This window comes from Hermetia illucens, chromosome 2 (genome assembly GCF_905115235.1).
Source record: "Hermetia illucens chromosome 2, iHerIll2.2.curated.20191125, whole genome shotgun sequence".
Classification (NCBI taxonomy): domain Eukaryota; kingdom Metazoa; phylum Arthropoda; class Insecta; order Diptera; family Stratiomyidae; genus Hermetia; species Hermetia illucens.
The window spans coordinates 104936994-104959658 of NC_051850.1; the positions used below are offsets into that span (position 1 = coordinate 104936994).

Consider the following 22665-nt stretch of genomic DNA (forward strand, 5'->3'; position numbering starts at 1 on the left):
GACTCAGTACAGACCCTCCTGGAAGTACACCACCCGGGGGAACGGGTGAGAGAAGTGGTAGGGGGAGAGTTGACGGTTCTTGCAACCCCTTCAACACGCAAGTGTTGCAAGAGGAACTGGAACACTGCGAAAGCGGTTGTTACCCTTGAAAAGGTGAGAGCTGCGATACTGTCCTTTGAACATTTCAAAGCATCTGGCATGGATGGCATCTATCCGGCAATGCTAAAGGAGGGTATGGAGCATATAGAGCGACCTCTAACAAATATTTTTCGAGGATGTCTTGCTCTGGGCTACGTGCCTTCTTCTTGGCAACAGGTTAAAGTAGTTTTCATACCGAAACCTGGGAAAGATGACTATTCTAATCCAAAGAACTTCAGACAGATAAGCTTGACTTCATTCTTGCTGAAAGGTTTGGAGAGACTGGTGGAGCGTCACATTCGTGGAAAGGCACTTAGGTCACACCCACTTAGTGAAAACCAACATGCTTACCAACGTGGAAAGTCCTGTGAGTCTGCTCTTCATTCTTTGGTCACAAAGATAGAGGATGCAACTTTGAATGGTGAGTACGCGATGGGGGTGTTTGTGGACATTGAAGGGGCTTTTGACTGTGCGCCTTTTCAAAAACTTTGTGATGCCGCCAGAGCGCATGGTGTTGATGATGCTTTAATTAAGTGGATCCATGCTATGCTAATGCAAAGATTGCTGTGCGCTGAGGTAGGGGTCGATCGCTACCTGACTACGGAGGCAACGAAGGGCTGCCCCCAAGGAGGTGTGCTTTCGCCGCTTCTGTGGAGTATGCTGATCGACTCACTGCTATGTGAACTGCAAAATTTGCCAATACACGCTCAAGCTTATGCTGATGACGTGGCTGTACTTGCTGTTGATCGGGATCTTGGAACGGTGTGTAGGAATATACAGCGTGCCGTTGATTTGATAGACAGCTGGTGCCTTAGACATGGTTTGTCAGTTAATCCAAATAAAACCACAATGGTTTTATTCACAAAAAGGAGAAAACTGGATGGGCTTTGCCTCCCTGAGATGAGGGGTACTACCCTTCAACTCTCCGAAGAAGTGAAATACCTGGGGGTTACTCTAGATAAAAAACTTCTTTGGAACAAACATGTAGAGGTAAAGATGAAACGAGCTCTCACAGCTTATGGGCTGTGCAGACGGACCTTTGCCTCGACATGGGGACTCAGACCTCATGTGGTAATGTGGATATACGTTGCCATCATTAGGCCGATGTTCGTATATGCATCCGTAGTGTGGTGGGTTAAAGTGAGACAAAAAGGTTTTCACCGTAAACTAGCTGCACTGCAAAGAACTCTTTGTCTGGGTATCACTGGTGCCATGAGCACGACATCCGGCGCAGCTCTGAATGCACTACTCAATTTGCAGCCCCTGGATATATTTATTCAAAGCATTGCAATGAGAGCAGCTCATAGGCTAATTCGATTAGATCTATGGGAAAACAACGGATGTGGGGGGCACAGAGCATTGGAAGAGTTACTGGGAGGACTGAATCCAGTTCTTACAATGCCTTCCGATTCTCGTGTCCCCATACATCTGTTTGGTAGAAGATATGTAGTTATCCTGAAGCGTAGAGAGGACTGGGAAGACCCAGAGGAATGCGTGGAGGGATATACGGAAGTCTTCTACACCGATGGCTCAAAAACAGAAGAGGGTTCTGGAGCCGGAGTCTACCTCTCGAATAAAAACGAGAAGTGGGCTTTTCCTTTGGGACAATATGCAACGGTTTTTCAAGCCGAAGTTTATGCGATCCTAAGGGTGGCAAACTGGGTGATTGACGAGCGGTTGAAGGGCAGGCGCATCGCAATCTGCAGTGACAGTCAAGCTGCACTGAGGGCATTGAGCAGTCCTTTGATCACCTCGAAAATCGTTCAGGAATGCAGAAACCGTTTGAACCCTATGTCTAGATTCAATACGGAGGAACTACTCTGGGTACCTGGTCACTGTGGCATAGAAGGAAATGAAATCTCGGACGCTTTAGCGAAAGAGGGGTCAATCTCCCCTATGCCGGGACCGGAGCCAGCAATTGGGGTATCAGTAGCATTGGCTAAATCTGTTTTCAAAAACTGGGAACAAGTTTCCCATAATGACAGGTGGCAGAGCCTTAATGCTGCTCGACACACTAAACTTTTCCTGCCAGAACCCAACATACGTACCGCAAAGTTTATCCTGTCGAAAAGCAGGAGGACTTGCAGGTGTATTGTGGGCATTCTGACAGGCCATAATTCACTAGCTGGGCATATGTTCAGAATAGGAATTACCGAAGATGATACGTGTCCCTCCTGTAATGAGGAAGCGGAATCCACGGAGCATTTCCTATGTGAATGCCCCGCCTATGGACGCATCAGGCATCAAATCTTTGGTGCCGATGTTCTCCAATTACGACGGGTAGCATCACATCCACTAACGGAAATCCTGCGATACGTTAACGAGTCCGGAATATTCCGTTAGACGGGGGACGCGAGTACAATGGGCCAACACGGCCTGAGTGCTCAGAAGCTGTAGCTTCTCCCCACCACACACACACACACACACACACTCTACTGCCTCGTAGATGGTATCCTTCTCTGACTCTGCAGTGTTCTCTGTAGCTGCGTGAACGTTAATGGGGCTTATATTTCTAAATTTGCCTCGGAAGCACAGAGTACATAGCCGCTTGCTTATGTTTTCAAAGTCGATAATAGCAGGTTTCATTTTTTGGCTCCGTCGAGCGGAGAACCGACTTCACAGACGGAAAAAGGAAGCCTGGGAGAACCAACAAGTCTGTGAACTAGAAAAGTACAGGGAGCAACCGCACCAGGCGCGGAAGTTTTACCAACAAGTCAGCAGGATGAAGCCTTATACACCTCGATGCTCATCCTGCCGAGACAAAGAGGGAAATCTGATTTCCGACAGAATGGGCATATTAGAGCGATGGGTTGAGTACTTTGATGAGCTACTGAACAACCAGAACATCGGCGAGTTGGAGGTCCCGCCAACTGAAAACGACGGACAAATACTGCCACCACCAAGTTTAGGAGAAACATTCCGTGCAATTCATCGACTAAAAAATCATAAGTCGCCAGGAGCCGATGGAATTACAGCCGAATTGGTTAAATATGGAGGCGACCAGTTACACCAAGTGGTTCATCAACTAGTACTCAAGGTATGGGACAGCGAATCAATGCCTGACGATTGGCAACGGGGCATAATCTGTCTCATACATAAAAAGGTAGATATCACACAGTGCAGCAATTATAGAGGTATCACGTTGCTGAGTACCATCTATAAGATATTATCCGCTATCTTGCTAGGCCGGATAGCCCCATACGCCCAGAACATCATTGGCCCATACCAAAGAGGCTTCACTCCAGGCAAATCAGCAACAGATCAGATTTTCTCTCAGCGGCAGGCGATGGAAAAACTGTTGGAATATGGACAACAGTTGCACCATCTGCTCATCGACTTTAAAGCCGCCTATGATAGCATAGCCAGGGTAAAACTATACACGGCCATGAGAGAATTCGGTATCCCGACGAAATTAATAAGACTGACTAGGCTGACCCTGACCAATGTGCGAGGCCAGATAAAAGCAGCAGGATCACTCTCAAGATCATTCGACATCAACAACGGTCTACGACAAGGGGATGCCCTATCATGCGTCCTCTTTAACCTGGCCCTCGAGAAAGTGATCCGTGATGCTGAGGTGAATGCAAGAGGTACGATCCTCTTCAAGTCCACCCAACTACTAGCCTATGCTGACGATATCGACATCATGGGAAGAACCACCCGAGACGTACAAACTGCCTTCATCCAGATCGAGAGGCGGCGCGAGATCTTGGGCTGCACATCAATGAAGGCAAGACAAAATATATGGTGGCAACGTCAGCACCGAAGACGAATCAACCAACAACATCAAACCGCACTGGTCAAACACAAACACGAACAAGAATAAGGATAGGAGAATACAACTTTGAGACCGTTGACAATTTCTCCTATCTAGGGTCGAAAATGACAACCGATAACAACTACGATGATGAAATCCGCGCACGGTTGTTGTCAGCCAACAGAGCCTATTTCAACTTACAAAGACTGTTCCGCTCGAAACGTCTCACCATAGGGTCAAAGCTCTTACTGTACAAGACTATGATCTTGCCAGTCCTCATGTATTCCTCGGAAACTTGGATTCTTAGCAAGAAAAATTGCGAACTCTTGGCCGCGTTCGAGAGAAGAATCCTCCGAAGAATTTTTGGCCCCCTACATGAGGATGGACGATTCCGTAGCCTACACAATGACGAAATCTATGAGCGATACCATGACCGTCCGGTTGTGGATAAAATCCGGCTCAATAGGTTACGGTGGGCGGGTCACTTAATCCGTATGGATGAAGATGATCCCACCCGGAAAGTCTGTAGGGGCAATATCTATGGTAGGAAAAGAAGACGAGGCAGACCCTGCCTAAGATGGAGCGATGGCGTGGGCCAGGACGCCAGACAGCTTTTAGGGATATCGAATTGGTGGACCTCGGCGCAAAACCGGGATGTCTGGAGTTCCTTATTAAGGCAGACCTAGACCGGATACCGGTTGTTGCGCCGTTGATGATGATGATATAGACTTTCCCGGCTGGACCGTCCTCACCCATATAGATTAAATGACCCGCCCACCGTAACCTATTGGGCCGGATTTTGTCCACAGTCGGGCGGTTGTGGTATCGTCGTTATATGGGTTACGGAATCCTTAAATATGATAGAAGTACATAAAGCATCTGTAGTTGTGCAATAATGTCCATTATTGTATATTTACATACATAAACGCGTATTTCAATTTATTTTAAGCTCACATAACGGGCGGTTCGACGCACATAAAAAGTCTCTCGGCAATTTATACTGCCTTCAATTGCTTCTCCTAAATTTCATGGGAAACCATCTAGTTCTTAAGCAAATATTTATTGTACGTCAAGTTGTCTAAGCTACATAAAATATAAATAAAATTCAGAAGTAAATGTCAGTAATCTTGTGACGAAGACACATCTCTATCAAAGTGCGTTACTACTCGTATGTAGATGGAACGATTGTCAACGACGTAAATAAAACGTAAATTTGCATGCATCATAACAAGAATGAAAGCAAACAGCGCCACGTCCTTATGAGTAGAACGTTAGAACACTTGTTTGATTGCCTCGAACGAACAGGAACGGGGGCATTCCATTGCTCAGGCACTCCAACCACGCCATGTACAGCGGGGCCGACACAATATTCTTCCTTGGCATAGGCAACGTCATCACAACCAAATCCGATTTCATTGAATTCTCGTGTAAATATTCTCTCAGCCGCAGGTATCTGTTGGTCTTATCTTGTACAGCCAAAAGATCACTTTCCGTGATAAGTCCTGAAATGGTGCAAACAGGAAGGGGGCGTTAATGAAAACAACCTCAAGGACATAGTACAAGGAAGTGTGCGCTTACCTGATTCTGCTTCGTCGTTCGCCGTTGCCGTGGTCTCTGATTCCACGAAATCCTTGATAAGCTCATTAAAGAACTGAACCGTACTTTCTTGGGCTTTCTTTGTTATGTCAGGGATCAGCTGTAGGTCGGAATAGTCAATGCGGAACTTGGCCAGGAGGCTAGCCATTGACCGTTGCTCGTACTCCAGCTCCGCTTTCTTATTAGCCAACGCGAAAACCCTGAAAGCAGAGCAAATCATCAATTTCCCATTCTACTTTCCAGCCCAGTTGTTTTGGGGAAAGGCGATAATAAGATCCTATAAATCGTGGCTTTCATCAAACTTCTGGGTAGATTAACTTGTAAATGTCCTATTTCCTGTGTACATTTTATATTGGAGCGCTCTTTTCTTTGTGCAAATGGACTCGGACGGCGGTTCCTAGGAGTCTACGAAAAGCTGTAAGTTAAGGTCAATTAATCGAATAACACAAATCTGTCCTGAGAGCCGAATGGCCGTAATTGTAGGAATCGATCGGAAAATAAATAAGAAAGTCATTTTGGCGCCGTTTGCGTCCAGTGGCAACCCTCATGGATGTCGAGAGGACTTGGGATGCATTCCAAAAGTTATGCCCTGCTCCTCAGCGGCATGCATACTGGATAATCTCATTTAAAGTTCCTTCGGAACTTCAGGAATAAATAATACTTAATTCGCATAAACGTCTTGTGAACACGAACAAACATCCCGCATTATATCTCACCTCAGCTTGCACGAATGCCAGGTCCTCCGCGTGCTTATAATGTAGGGCAGGAGCAGCGTCAGGCCGCCGTCGTCGTAAAGCCACCAAACGTCTATAACAGCGTGACTCCTCTTCCTCGTAAATTGCGTTAATTCATTTAGAACTTCTTTCGGCAGCTCAGCACCGCCGGGTCCATTGTAGAGAGCTGATTTGTCGTCTGGGGATTTCTTAGATTTTCTTGATAGACTCGACTGTCAGGTAATAAAGTGAAAATTATTATTGGACAATTTAATGAGGAAATGGAGGTCATAAAGCAACACTTCTTACATTTAAATAAGTTGATTTAAAGTCTAGTGGGTCCGGTAATATGGAGACCTCCTGCGCCTTAATTTGGGAGCCGGCTGTGAATGATAGGTCGCTCGTGCTGCTCGCTGTGGATGAGAATTTCCCCGAATTAGCTAAATCGCGAAATTGACTTATTTATGCGTTATTGGAAGGAGGGAAGTGGAAGTATTCGCAATAATTTACCGGTTAATTGCTGCGCTGAAAATTTACCTTTTAGAAATGAGCAGAATTAATTGTTCGCCAGAAGCAGTACAGGAATTTAACACAAGTATTCCTGTATCACCTCTACAGTGCTGAGGAGAAATATGAGCACATGCTCCCGTTCTAATTTCCATATACAAATATGCATACAACCAAGAAACCCTCCTAAGCACCAAAGTAGGAGAATTGGAACGGAAACAAAAGGGGAGAAGAACTTAAAAGGAAAAGGATTCTAGGTCAATATGGGTGTCAGACGTATGCGGACAAAGATCTAGAGTTTGGTTTTGTAGTTAATGATATATTTACAATCCATTTAGATACAATATAAGCGAGTCCGATTTAAAGGTGGTAACACTTTTAGATTATGAAAACTCAGTCAACGATTACTTGAGGCAGCTCAACAAGAAAAATCTTCTGGAGTCTGAAGGAAACTTGAAACTAAGCGGTCATAAGGGCTAAGATATAGCCGTGAACAGTGCACTTTGTACACCAGGCGAGTAACAATTGTAACTAGCACCTCGGCAAAAAGGGACTCCGATGAAATCCGTCTACTTTCTCAAGTAAAGGCCAAGATAAAAACAGAAATCAAAACATGAATGAAACTTCGATCGTGATGATCTAACCTTGAATGAGGACGCAACGTAGAGCTTAATCCTGAATGTAGACTTGAATTTTATTCAGTTGAGACCAAATCCTTAACAGACGAGTCAAACTAAGCCTTTTCTGTTGGAACCTCTGTTGCTGGGCTCTAAACGACATCACCTCCTGAGCTCAAAGGAGAGCATTTGTCTCCGGGCAAAAAACTGCTTTGGGAAAACCACAGCCCGCATCTAGTACTAAGATTCAAGGAAAAGGATCATTCGGGAAATCTGCGGTAAAGGGCAATCCGAAATAACAGCAGTTCTGTGAAGACCCAGACTCATTAACTCAAATGGTAATTGTCCAGCTAGTAACGAGTAAATCTTGATTTGCAGCTAACGCCGTGGATGCCGATGGATGAGTCTAGAATGACAACAACACCAACACATCAGATATCGATAGCAGACGGTGCGAGTAGCTTAGGAAAAACCTCATCCTAGCTGCAAGGACCGCATTATTGGCACCAAGCTTTGCTTTGACTCGGTAGATGTATACCGTTGAATGTTTGGCTTAAGGGTCGTTTGCGATTTTCGAGTTGTTCACGATACAAGGAGTGACGCCCCAAAGAGCGAAACGTGATTGACCGTTCAGGATTCATTGAGACTCCTCGGAGCCGTCAACAGGTTTCTGCCTACATCGATGAGGGGATATGCGCATAAATTTGCCAAGACGGTAGTTCTGACGTGAATCAAGAGTCAGCACCTTCGGGACTCTGGTTGGGTAGCGTACATTGAATCGGTATAAGTAGACTACGTCGATTCGAGCGAGCGCTGATCGCTCGGCGAGTTCTGAGATCAGTTAAGCATAGGTTAGGCCTCAGGGAACTGTGGTAGAGAACTTGTCCCCGAACACCCGCGTTTACATGCGTTTCTGACAATTGCGACCCTTTGCACAAGAAACGTCAAAAATTTCCATGAAGAACAAAATTAATGAAATTCAGAAAACCAAAATTGCAGGGAAGGGAAAGATTTGACGCAGCGCCCAGCGAAATAGGCAGGAAACTCCGAAACATCCGATGAAACACCGGGATACCCAAATAAGGAGGGGAGGGCAACTCCAATACCCTGCAGTGTTCCTGTTCCGAGAAAAGGCCAAAATAAAATCGCTAGAACTAAACAGGCACAGTCTTGTTAATGCCGAAGTGGAAAGACTTATCAGAAAATGTCCGACAGTGATCGGCAACGCTTCCTCAGGAGCACGCCAACAAAGGCGACGAAACTGAAAGAAGAAATGCATCCACTCTTTCTAGATGCAAACATGGACAGTGGCGGAAGACGCGCGAAAAGCAGAAACAGCCGCACTTCCACCTGAGAACACTGCAAGCTGCAAATGGATCACAGGCAGCCCACTGCAAAGCGAATTGGGAGAAAAAGCGGAAAGAGAAAGACGCATCTGAAGGAAACTTCACCCAAGTGTAGGCTCACAAAGGAAAGGAAAGAAGCACAAAAAGAAACAACTTGCTACGTCACCAGAAAACCGGTAAATCACCAACGGAAAAGACGAGGAAACGGAGAAGGACTAGACTGTCGGCTCTGCTCAATAAACGGATGGAAGGTAAAATATTTGTAGATGTTCTCGGTGAAATCCGCCATAAGACGAAGTTTGAAGACAGCGGAACAAAAGTGTCTTGCGTACGGAAGGAGTTAGCCCCGAAGACAACTAGCAACAATACGTTCTGCGAGGCTGTGAAGGGGCTACGGGCAGAGAAGGGTGTCGTTTCTAGTCTAAACCCTGTATCATCTCGAGAAATCCGAAATATTGACTAGCTCGAAGAAAAGGTCGAAGTGTAGGAAGCCGTCCAGCGTAAATGTTCAACGGTAACCAATACCCGGATAGATATCACTTCTGTGAATTTTCGAGACCAAAAACTAACTCTCTGTGGTGGAAGTCGCCGACTAATATGCGAGGAAACTCCTTTACAGCAGGAAAATCAAAATTGCGCCCACCAAGTGTTTCTAGCATCCGGACTATGGACAAACGTCTACAACTTGCCAGGGAGCCGACAGTCGTAAATACGGTCAGGAAGGTCACTAAGCGAAGACCTGCAACTACAGCATGGAGGGCGAATGCTGGTAGGAGGTGACTTTAATGCTAGGGCCCTTGAATGGGGCATGCCTCACCCAGGCTCCAGAGAGCAACGGATCCTGAAAATGTCTTTAAAATTCGGGCTTGTAGTTTTAAACACCGGATCCAAGCCAACATTCTGGCGTTCAGCCCGCGAGGGAAGTATCCCTGACATAAATTTCACCTCGGAATATCTGGCACCGTCGATGAGCGGTGAGTTCTAGAAGATTGCTCGGCACTGACCATCGGTAAATCGCATTCAAATTGGCTGACGCTGCTTGTCGGCGTGCGTTAACTCAGCGCTCTCCTTGCGTACGAAACGTCGTGAGACTAAGTATCGGGTGATTTGTCGAAGCTCTCAAATCAGGGAGAGTTGTGCTTAAGGGCACTTCGAGGAGTAGACTCCCTGAAACGATCCGTGCTCCCGGGGGTCTATCCCCAAGACAGTTCGGCTTCAGGGCAGGAAGATCCACGACAGCCGTTTTCGATGAATAGTGTTCCTCATAATGCTCAGAAGAGTACAGGGATCCATCCCAGGGCCAGACCTCTCGAACAAGTCTGGTCGTTTATAGATTTCATAGCCTACATATAATTACCAAAGTTCATCTCAATAGGTTTTGGCCATTTCCGAGAAAAGTGCATGTGGAATATTCATAAGAACTATCCAATATGCCAAAAATACAGGCATGATGTGTACAAGTTACGATTCCCGGAAAATGCATCGCACTAATTGCGAAAATTGAAAAAACAATTCGGATGATCGCAATTGGTATGGTGAAACTCGAAAAGAACAAAACAAAGATAAAAGGCAAAAACACTCTGAACTCATAAGAGAAATTCAGCATCGGGCTTAAATAGGAGTAAATACATCGGCAAGATCTGAGGAAAATCATAAGGCACATTTAAGCCCCTAGGCAGTCCAATATAAAATAGTTACAGAGTGCTACAGATTGCGTGAACGTGGAAGTCTTTCGACATCCCCACGCAAAGAAATCAAACGACTAGGAAAATGTAGCCTTAAAAAGCCATGGTTATTCTTGATGTATGACTAGTTGTTCCATCTTGCTGTGATGAACTAGATTGTGATGGAATCTTCTTGTCAAACCATTTTACTGTAGTTTTTAAATCATCACAATTTAATATGGTCGAAAACAAATATGAAATGATCGATAACCTATTCCGGCTTTGAATTTCGTACTGGTATGTCGGATAGACATGCATACCTTCGTTCTCGGCTAGCTTTCACAGGCACTTGTTCCTACCTAGAAGAATTACATGCCTTTTCTCCATTAAGTAAGTATTTCTAAGCTTCGCTCCTGTTCCACCTTTTAGAGTTTTCCTTCCGTTCCAGTAGGCCTTTCATTCCGTGAGTTTCGTCATTTCTGTGTCCATCTTGAGACCTACAGTCACGAACGAGATGCCATCCAGAAGTCTCTAGATTTACAGGTCTTTTTCGGCTGTAAGCTAAATACTAACGGCCATCTGTGGTTTCGTTGCACGAATTAGGGAACATTAGGAGGAGTAAAGGCGCTCTTCTATTTTACCTACTCATCCCACGGTCACTCGTAGGTCTAGTTGAGCCCTTCCCACATCACCAATCACTACTGCAGCTCTCTCATATCATTCTACGAACGACTTGCGATTTATGCTAACGGCTGACCCAAGCAATAAAATCTTAAAGTTTGAAATTCACCGGCACCGGCACAGAAATATCGTTGCCCATTGACTTTTGGGAATTACCAGGTGGATGTCTGTGTAAATCCGCACGCATGCAGTGAGTGACTTCGTCGTGAATCTAAAAAGCCCCCATGCAATGAGGGTTTACATTTTTTCCACCAAATATAGTCATGTGAGGTATCAAATGGAAGACATCGATTACTACCTTCCAAAGCTGTAAACCCCACTTCAGTTCATCCTAGGATCATGAAATATTGCAGAAGCTAATCATAATCCCACCAAGTTTGGTGGAAATCGCACTATTGCTAGCAAAGTTATAATAGGTGAAAGTTGTCGGTTCTGTGCACATTTGCTGCAATCTAGGGCTTTGTATGTCAGTATCACGTTAAAGTGAATAGTTTAACGTAATAAATGTATATGCATTACCAGCTAAGTGCAAATGGGACAAATGTCGATTTATATAATTTTATATTAGAAGTACACAAAACCTTTCGTACTTGAAGCGTCCAGCTTCTGGTTTACTGACTTGTTTATAAATTTAATGTATTTATTTGAATGCCACATGGGGTCTACTTCTTATTGTAGTGATAACAATGTAAGAGGTGTGAGTAGACTCACTCTTCTACCGAGTGGCTACTCTAGTTAACCCTTTAGCAATTAGGTAACTTTTGGGGAGAAGATCACCGCCTGGAAAAAATGGGTAATCAAACAAGTTGCTCCCAACTTTCTAATTCCGGGTATGTGTAAGGAAGTAATTAGCGCCGCCATAACACTCTTTTGCCAGTGATTGAGTGCATTACGATGATTCAACTGGCCATGTCGTGATGTCAGTCATGAATTCGTGGTGTTGTTATGGTTGAACTATTTGGAAGGCCTATGTGTTAAGGGTTAGGAAATCTAACCAGCCTAACATATTTCGTAGTTGTCCTGAAATCGAGTTCTCTTCGACATCCAGCCATCGAGTAACAAAGTTTGAGTAGTTGTTGAGTTGGAAAGTCTTCTGCTGTTGTGTCAACTTCCACTGCCTGTACGTAATATTTGGAAACGCTATCTTAATTCGTTGACGAAGTGTACAGTTGTTCACTTTTGGGCTGTGAGTCAAAAAATTCGCCTCGGAGGCCAAATATGTGATCATGCACCATATCCCCTGCAGTTGCGCTGAAGTCTTTCATCCAAGCTGTGCGAAGGCCTAGTAGCACAATAGCCGTCCAGCAGCTATTGTAATACCTTGTTACTGTTTATGAAAACGTTCGACTATGCCATTAGCTGCCGGATGGTATGCTGTAGTTCTGATGTGATTTGCGCCGGTCAGGGTGCTGAGTTTTTCGAACGACTCAAACTGTCTTCCTTGTTTTGAGGTGACTGAAGTGCTATGCCAAACCTGGGGATCCATTAGGTAAGAAACGCTCTGGTAACTGTCATGGTTTGTTGCCTGGGGATTCTAGCCACGTGAGAAACGGTATACCATAGTCAGGCAGTAGCGTTTCTCCACCAAAATCAGGCATAATCGGTTTTGTTAGATGGTCAAAATAGCTCTGCATAACCAGTTTCGCGGTAGCGTTTGTTCCTGGATGAGATAGGTAGTGTAAGCTGTTGAAAACAGTTTTCCGGAATGGGTGAAAAATGTAAGGTCAAATGGTAGCAGTAGACACACCACACAATAGCTTCCAGTTGGCTCCCGGAGCCTGGAATTTTGTTTCAAGCTTTGCATAATCGATAATTGACTAGCACTCCCCAACGCGCGATAATGTATCGTGCGTGCTGATATCTGATGCCTGTTATAATCCAGATGAGACGAAATTGACGTGTTGAGCACTTATTCTTGTTAGAAAAAACGAAGATAACCGGCTTGTGAGCGGCCAAGATAATGAATTTTCTTGCTTCAACCATATGATGAAAATGTTTTATCGCTGGGTGCATAGCCAGAAATTTCTGATCGTACGCCCGTATTAACTTTCTTGAGAAGAAAAAAAATGACTGTCAACTACAGTTACTCCGTTTTTGGAGGACCGCACTAATCGCAGAAAATGGACAAAGCGCGTCAGATTTTGCATGTGAAAGCAGCATTATCTGTTCCAGTACATTTTTAGAAGTTTCGACAATTGCGATTTCTTTCGTTTTACCGCAAAGAATCTCGTTTAGTGGTGCCTATATTGCTGCTGCTCTGGATATGAACCTTCTGTAAAACATTTAACTTTATGTTGGTTGGTTGCAGGTATGACTGGATCGTTTTGACTTTGGTTGGCAATGGTCATGCCATTTCCTTGGAGGCTGTTGAGTGCACGACAATCAGCGCAATGCAGCGCAAAGGTTGTTTGATGGACATGGCAATCATAGCTGGAACATGGTATTAAATTCCTTTTCCACGGTGTCCTACTTGTCCCTAAGTAATCGTCTGGGTTTTGGAACAACTGGTGGTCCTGGGTCCAAAGACTTGTAAAGAGAACCTAATGCTGGAAGTAGGCATTCAGAAACGTTAAAGGTCGAGGTTACCTACGAGGTTAACGATTCCATATGTGGCAATTGGTGTCCCGTTAAAATTTCGAGCGTGTGTAAATGTATATATCAATACATCAGCACTCGTGTCTAAAAGAACAGTGTTTTCAGATTTTAGTCAAATGTAAACAGATGACGAAGCAAGGGGGACGTTGGCGGACGACGGCGGTTCCCTAATTTGACATTCAATCTCAAGCTATACCAGCATATACCTTGAGAACGAAGCCTTTCGGGAATAAGAGCGTCGACCTTTACGTCCAGAAGAACTCACGGAGTGAGATACCTGTCTGACCGCGCAGCTCTGCAAGTTGGCTTGATAAACTGGTTTCCGCTGCTGAAGGCGAGCATCTTGTTATATCTGATGTTGCGCGCCGTAGACCTAATCAACTAAGCCGACTGCGGGCGTCTTAACCATAGAGTTCGCATGGATTTGCAATGTCGCTAAGACAGGGGGGAGGGTTTCTCGTCATCTATGGAAGGACTCTCCATGCGTTGCTTCCTTTTTTCCTTCTGGCTGCCAACAACCGCTTTACTAATTAATCTGTCATCGACTCTGTATTTATGTCACGAACTTCGGTGACATGCGGCGGTAGCACTAATATACTTTGCAAATATTGCTGTTTTTGATCGTTTATGTTATGTCTCACAAAGTTTGCTCCACTATTTTAAACGAAATTTTGGGGTTGTATCTTCAGGCTGTTTCCGACCTTTTAATTCCCGGTGAATGTATGGAAATAATTAGCACCACCAGAGACCTTTGCTTATATGTTATCCTAGGCGAACATCACCACATGTTGTTCGCTAGGGATGTATTTTATTGATCTTAAAAATTCCATCGATTCTACGGAGGAAACATTTGATAGATTTTCGGAATGCCTTCAGAGAAGTATTTCGCGGTCAGCTGTCAGATATCAATTTTCGAGAGTGAATCTGTAGGAGCTAAAACGATGAAGAGGCATTTGGGAAGTGCTACCGTGGTACCACTGGTATTCAAATTCTAGCATCCACCTAGAGAAGTGGAATTGGTGGAAACGTTAATTCGTGGCTTATGTTCTGATCCAATGAAGGCGTTGTTTCATCTGCAAGAGGTATACGTAGCTGGATAAAAAAAATACGAAAGTTTACACGACCGCGATGCACGTAAAGTAGTTGTGAATTATTATACAAATCGGCATGTTTCGGAACTTAATGACATGATTTTAGAATGGAACAGGCAGAGTATGATGCCTTGAAAGGATTGGAAACTTTTCATGCGCTCCGCTGTTGGAATACAACCAAGTAGGGCATGATTACCGGGAGTGCATAAAGGAGAGGAGCATCTTCTATTATCAATACTTTGCCAATCGAAGGCCCCGAATCGGGTAGTACCACCCCTGCATTGTCTCAGCCGTCAGCAACTTAACTTCTGCGACTTTGACCAGCCCATATTTAACACACCCACCTACCATTTCAGGAGATCCTTTGAGTTCTGCGGTAGTCACACGAGAGATTGAAATAGTTTCAAGCGGCTAGAGAAAGGATCTTCAGGATGGCAGAGTTGACGAATAAAAAACCGACGCCCTCGAAACTTCGCCTGTGCTGCCCCAGAAATGCCAAGGATGATTTCGAACCACCCATGTTACGCTTGCTTGACAGCTCAGGGTTGGAGCGAAATGAGGTCGAGAATGCAATCTGTCATCAGATTTGTTAAGAAATTGTAAAAATATCAGTTTAGTAACATTTCAACTAGCTACTAACCCATACTGGGAAATTGGAGAAATGGAGGATTTTCATTCTATCCGATAGATATGTACATTATCATAGCTCTAGCAAGTGCACAGTTGAAACTAAGTTCCTCAATCGCCCGCTTCCTATTGATCGTATTAGCACCTGTTAACGAATCCAGCTAACAAGCTGGATAATATAGGAAATAAACTTCTCAATTTGCTTCTTAGAATAGCTCCTAATCATTGACTGATTATTGAAGGAATATATCTGAATATATGAATCTTTAATGGAGCTTTTAAAGAAGATATGTAATTTTCATGAGCTACAAAATGCTTGAATGCAATGAAAGAATGAATAAATCAGCTTCCTCGGACGATGTTCAAATTGAAATGTAAATATGTATATCCACATGTGCAAATTTAAATGAAAACATAAACGAAATTTGAACTGGAAACAACTAAAGATTGAACTATGCGCTCGTACTTTACTTACATTTGGTCATGTTTTTCCGTCGTGGCGTCTCCGGTTCCTCAGCTAAATACCATGCAATGGAAATAGTAAATATGTGAAATTAATTGGTTGTATCTATGTCTATTTGTGCAAATGAAGAAATGGATTTGGTGATTTAAATTCGGTTATCATAAATTTAATTGAAACTTTGAATTTTCATGCTTCCATCATAAGAATTTTCAAGTTTACTTAGTGCACGACAGTTGTAAGCAAGACTTTTATGATGAATTTAGTACCATGCAAAGGTGAGTGTAAAGCCCTTACCTTATTAATCACTTAGTTCTTGATTGAATTTTCACGTAGCATATGTCACCCGAATTCTTGTAAGCATGGTATTATTTGTAAACTTCATGAGTTGATGTGGCAAGCAACGGGTGTATCCGAAAGTATTTTAGACACACTTACAGATACAGAACGAAGTCGAGAAAGTGGAAACTTGGCTCTTCAGGTGTGGATTTTTTATGTATGGATAGTTGGTCGCACCATGGCTCCATTAGTACGAAGCTTGTAGTGTATATTCACTACTTAATTCAAACTATTTACTTGAATGTGATACTGACATTCGAGGTACTTATGTTTCAGAGTACATTAATAATATTAGAATTTTCACCAAACTTCCTAATATGGCGCTCCATGTTGCGTACTGCTAGAATAAGCTTAACGGTGTTGCAAAATGTTTTATCAGACGCACATGGCTATGAAAAAATTGGCTGTGGGACGGATAACTAGAAATCAAAGCAATTATGCACGGTGCAGGTTTTGAGAAACCTAGTACCGGCCCTGATCCAATATGGATTGTTGCGCCAACGATTATTATTATTATTAAGGGGCCTCTGGCCATCGATATGCAGTGACTGCGGTGTCTTAATAATGGAAAACTTGGCTATTGTGGCATACAAGAGATAATAGTGAAGTGGAAATAGGACCCCCAACAGATCCTTTCCGTAAGAGCTTGATGCTTGAAAGGCCACCACAGAACGCAACGTTGTCTCTCAGTAGTCGTGCTTTGTCGCGCGACTCCAATCACCAAACTGGAACAATATTTCTTTCGCTAGGAGAACACATAATTGAATTCTGTGAAGTCATGAGTGAGAGATGGAATATTGAATAAAATATCAACCCTCTGATTCGAGCATTAAGTTTTTCTATATAAGGTCCCTAGAGGGGACAATCGCCCAAGCGCCATATGACCAAATCAAGCAAGATCCGCAGATAACATCTTCTCAACATAAGATAGGTGAGAATGCGAGAAAATGGGATAGAACCGGTATTAATGGACAAAGGTGGGCAGCAGAAAGTAGCAAAGGTACGAAAAGAAGATCCATCCGAAGTAGATGCCTGCAATGTCAATTTCCTTCGGAAAGTGAGAGCAGATTGAGGAATGAGAGACTTGGACGGTAGTGTGAGCCGTATCAGGCCAACACAGAAAGGCGACGTGATGTTGGAGCTAAATAAATTCAACAAGAACTCGGCGGATGATTTTTGTAGCCTGGCGGAAAACGTGCTACATTGCCGGTAGAACCAGAGGTTAAACTGATTCCCGTGGATAAGGTAAGATAAAAAAGAAAGTATCCTTTAAGAGATGATGCAAATGTCTCATTCATCATCATCGTTTTGCAGTAGCATGCACTAGTGAACATACTATGATAGATCGATAAGATGTATGAAATATTGAGAAGAGGTTCATCTGAAAAGTACTAAATTTAGTACTTTTTGAAATTTATCAGTACCTCAGTACTTTTTCTCATTTTTCAGGGCTTTTTTAGTTGCAAAGGTACTCTTCAGTACTTTTCAAACAGACGCTGAAACGAAGCTAATATTTGACAACATCACGTTTTGTGAATGATAATATGACCGAAAAATTTAACCGGTAATGCTACGCTGCCTGTCGTCACTTCGTGACAGGAAATGAAAGAAATAGCCTGCCTTTGTGAAATAGCATGATATAAAAATCTTAAACTTTTGGTATTCAGTTCGGCGGCCTGGCGAAAGTAAATAAGACCTGTTTGAAGGTATATTTATAGGCCCAATACGGAGTTTCAAATTGCAGGCATACATATAACTGTCAAGCATAATGGCGGGAATCAGTTACTTGGGGCTTCAAAGCACCTGGAGTGCGTAGTTTGGTATTCATTGACAAGAACCTGAGAAGGAAGTATAATATGTTGTACCTTCATTTGCGACCTTAGGCGTATAACAACCGTTTGTGCGTCAGCAGGATAACGAGCAAAAGTAGGCTTCCTTTTCGTTAAAAGAATGGTTATTGTATAATGTTCATGCCAATTCTTCATGCCTCTCCAATCGGTAAATCTTAACCTGATTGAAAAAAGAAAAGAATTTTTCGCAGTGTACAAACAATATTCGTACTGACAGTACACGATATACATAGAGATGACACAAAATACATCAGCAACAGGAGTGAAAATCTTTCCTTTTTGCTTGAACCTATGTATGCTTATATAACAAAACTATTTTGTAACATTTTTTAATACCACAATTTCTCACAAAACCAACCAATCAACAACATCGAACCGCACTGGTCAAACGAGAAGTATAAAGATGGGAGAATACAACTTTGAGACCGTTGATAATTTCTCCTATCTAGGATCGAAAAACACAACCGATAACAGCTACGATGATGAAATCCGCGCACGGTTGTTGTCAGCCAACAGAGCCTATTTCAGCTTCCAAAAACTGTTTCGCTCGAAACGTCTCACCATAGGGTCAAAGCTCTTATTGTATAAGACAATGATCTTCCCAGTCCTCTTGTATTCCTCGGAGACTTGGGTTCATAGCAAGAAAAATTGCGAACTCTTGGCCGCGTTCGAAAGAATAATCCTCGGAAGAATTTTTGGCCCCCTATATGAGAATGGACGATTCCGTAGCTTAGATAACGACGAAATCAATGAGCGATACCATGACCGTCCGGTTGTGGATAAAATCCGGCTCAATAGGTTACGGTGGGCGGGTCACTTAATCCATATGGATGAGGATAATCCAGCCCGGAAAGTCTATAAGGGCAATATCTATTGTAGAAAAAGAAGAAGAGCCAGACCCTGCCTAAGATGGAGCGATGGCGTAGGTCAGGACGCCAGAGAGCTTTTAGGGATATCGACTTGGTGGACCTCGGCGCAAAACCGGGATGTCTGGAGTTCCTTATTAAGGCAGGCCTAGACCGGATACCGGTTGTTGCGGCGATGATGATGATGATGATGATGATGATAATTTTCCACTTCCGGCAACACTGGAGATTCACGATACATGTTGTCATGTTCACAAAACGCAAAGAAAGTGAATTTTAGCCAACGGTTCAACAGGATGTCTTCTCGATCCCCGACGTTACCAAGGAAAAACGAGAGACCTGTGGAAGAATTGCGGATAATAAGGTTCCGGAATTAGACAGGATTCCGAACAATTTGACTTTTAGAATCAAGCGCACATGGTTCATAAGCAAATTTGAATTATGCTTGGCAGAAACTAGACATTGTTTCTGCTGCTACCTAACTAACTACCTAGCGAACCCTCTTCACATCGTCCTATCTATTGTTTTGGCACTATGATAAAGTTGTTGGAAAAGTGATATACAACAGACTGCTTCTGCGTAGTACTTCCTCATGTTCAGAAAGGGCGATATTCAATGGGATATTTGCCAATTTCAAAATGTTGTAACAAAAATTTGGAACTGATAATAGTGTGATCAACTGCATTACTGCCCATCAACAGGATCCACAGCCGCAAGATAGCTGAACAGACTTTTCGCGAAGTTTAAAAAGGAACTGAAGGATTTCGCTAGAAATGAGCAATGATGGCACCAATAGGCTGTGTCGCATATGGGAATTATCGACGACTATATATGTATAGTTTGAAGATCTGACAAATTACTTGTTGTCTTCTTCCGTGCTAAATATGTAGCGTTTGTTTCCTACGGTATATGGGAACAAAAATAAAATCGCTAGCGAGTAGAAAAAAATTGTCTCATTATTGTCAATTGAATTGTTGCTTATTTCAAAATTGCGATAAAAACCTCGGTGATTCTCAATTATATCTACTAGATAATTTACTTTCGGAGCATCCACATAGTCCACTACACCCAAGTTTCTTAAAATAGAAAGATGTCTGCTTCGGGGGCGGAGATTCATCAGACGGTGTCTCACCTCTGCCCTGGTTTTCGCTGTCATTATAATTTGCACTTATGTAAATTTTGCGAATATATATTAAGGAGCGATCAATTTCCAAGAACCACTTCGGCCACGCTCTTTCTAGGATAAATGTGAGGCAGCGTCTAATGCTCCTTCTTTGGACGAAACCAAGGGGTTGTGATTGACTAATGGAGAGCTTGGTCTTCAGTATGCGAAGTCACCTTGGGCCGGCTACCGGGATGGACATTTTTACCGGACTATTCGTGGGACCAAAACATGGACTCAACAAATCAAAATAAACAAGTCGGAAATCGAAAGTTCGGCCCTTCAGGTAAGGAAGGTTTTGTTGATTTTTTAAGGTAAGAATATTTTGGTATACGATGGTTTCTTTTATATATAACTCGTTATGTATATAAGTTCAATATCCTGGATATTCAGTTCAATGCGACACAATTTGACGCGAAACAGGCAACTTGGACCTACTACAACTTTGTTAATAATACTAGGATTTCCAGCAAATTTTCCAGCATGATGCTTCATATCGAAACCTATATTACTGCATATTTATTGATCTAGGATGAAATTAAGGGGTCCGCAGTAATAATAATGCACTATTATTACATTTATTTGAACAGGTATCGCAGCAGCGAGTGTTTTGAAATACCATGTGTATGGACTGCGATAATCTTTTTTCAAATTTCTGATTAGGAGTCCTTAAGGCAATTGACACTTTTCGGCCCCTCTTATTACTCCACTTTGCAACCAATGTCAAACTAATACCTGCTTTGTACCAATCGACAACCCACATGGTGGGAAAAAAATTGCCACTATTTTACGTTTGGGGACCTCCCTTATATTCAACGTACATCAGTGTAAGTCACACACACGTATGGGGGTTCCCAGTGGCAACCTTTGTACCAAATGCGGTGTCAATAGGATTAACGGTTTTTGAAAAAGTGAGTGCGTAGAACAGACAGGCAGACAGTGAATCCATTTTAATAAGATTAAAAAGGGACGATAGAAGGAGAGGTGGCGATAACAGATGAATCATCCACGAGCTACTAAAATCCAGCCACGAGATATTAGCAATCGAGGGCTATATACAAGATGCCAACAATAGCATTACATTGCTGAGATAGTAGACGGACTAGTAGTTTTCAGCTTGGTAAGCACTGCCGTCGAGCTGGCTGTAGCGAGTACCAGCAATAGTGCTATTAATCGAGAGTCTCCTGAACAACAAAGGCGAAGAGGGGAGACTCAACTCCAGCTTCCATTCCTCTTAGGTGATCCGTGAGTTCCACGTTATAGCAAAGCGAGGACCAATTCTCCACGGACTATCTTAATTCGTGTGTTGCTGAGTGGGTGTAAAGTTCACGACATCCCCAGGAAACTACGCACTCCGATCTGGTTGTGGGACAAGCTCATTCAATCCCTACGCTTCCAAAAATAGAGGATTCCCACGGACGACTGGGTAGTTAGCACGGAGGAGGAACGTCAGGCAAACAGGCTTTTTCTGCTTCACAAACACATATTATAAATTATGCCACAGCACAAGAGACACCTGACTTGAGGTCCAACTACCTGGCCGTGGTCAAACTGGAGCAGGCGAGAGTGGAAAACGTGTATATTTCCTGAGTTTACATGGCTTATAACCAACATTTGACGTTCACCATCGCAGGTTGCGGCAGGTTGCAGCAGCTCAGAAATCCACGAAAAAGGTGAACCATACTTTGATTTGAATATCAACATAGACCAATAGGTGTGCAAACGCAATGCTGACCACATTGCCTCCTACAGGGTACTGTAATCCTGTAGTGTACCGTTACGATCTTGAATGAAGTAGTCTAACACATTTCAGGGCCCTGATTCAATATGGATTGTTGCGCCAACGATTTTTAACCGGTGTGTAACAGGGGCAGTTCACCAACCTACCTTTTTCCCAGTTCGAAGAGCTATGACATTGGAAGAAGGTCCTTGATATCGCCCTTCAAACCAATAGTGGGATCCTTAGGATGGAGAACTTGAAAATGTCTGGCCAGAGATCTTCTGTACAGATCTCTTGCTTTTTCAGAAACCCCAGCAGGGTCGACGGAAGGAAGTTTGATCAAGCATTCAAAAACACTTTCTAGTGTACAAATTGGCTCCAGAAAAGGCATTGGAGGCGGTGGAGCTATAAACAGCTTTTCCGCATATAAATCTTTGGGTCCAGGTGGCATAATGCTAGTCATGGTACAGAAGCAGTAAGAAATGGTTGCGCCCTACCTTGTCGAGGTTATACCACTCTTGCAGACGCTCGCATGGATTTCATACCGAAAGTGAGTCCGCGAAGGACGGCCAAACTGCCTTACCATGTTCGAGTTGAAGACTCTAAATTGCTTCCTGGACATCCACTTAAGGACGATTATGGAGAGAACGTCTTTCTGCAGGTCCCAGTAAGCCAAAGGCAAACCCACAGAAACCGCCCTCCGCAAGGTAATTAGCACGGTTGAGCAACAAGTACAAGCAATATACTACAGCGGCCTTTCTGAGTATAGAGGGAGCATTCAACAACCTTAGTACCAATGCAATCAAGGAAGCTTTGACCAGTATTGGATTGGAGCGATATCTTAGGCATCGGATAATATCCGTGCTAAGAACTAGGATAGTCCACTCTGATCTGGGAACTAGCCACTTGACCAGAGCTGTGAGCAGCGGCACACCC

At 43.4% G+C, this 22665-nt stretch overlaps 1 protein-coding gene across 4 annotated transcripts in view; it reads right to left on the reverse strand.

The window, feature by feature from the left end:
* Nucleotides 1–4939: 4939 nt before the first annotated feature.
* LOC119648291 (bumetanide-sensitive sodium-(potassium)-chloride cotransporter) overlaps nucleotides 4940–22665 on the reverse strand; it is a 219360-nt gene continuing 201634 nt past the window's right edge. For 3 of the 4 annotated variants that reach the window (XM_038049948.1, XM_038049950.1, XM_038049949.1), the window contains 5 exons: nucleotides 15808–15849; nucleotides 6514–6617; nucleotides 6208–6437; nucleotides 5474–5691; nucleotides 4940–5397 (listed from right to left, as the gene is read on the reverse strand). In XM_038049948.1, coding sequence (XP_037905876.1) covers nucleotides 5153–5397; nucleotides 5474–5691; nucleotides 6208–6437; nucleotides 6514–6617; nucleotides 15808–15849 — 839 coding nt within the window. In that variant the 3' untranslated portion in view covers nucleotides 4940–5152. The remainder of the gene's footprint in view (nucleotides 5398–5473; nucleotides 5692–6207; nucleotides 6438–6513; nucleotides 6618–15807; nucleotides 15850–22665) is intronic. The other variant, XM_038049951.1, reaches the window with a different exon arrangement.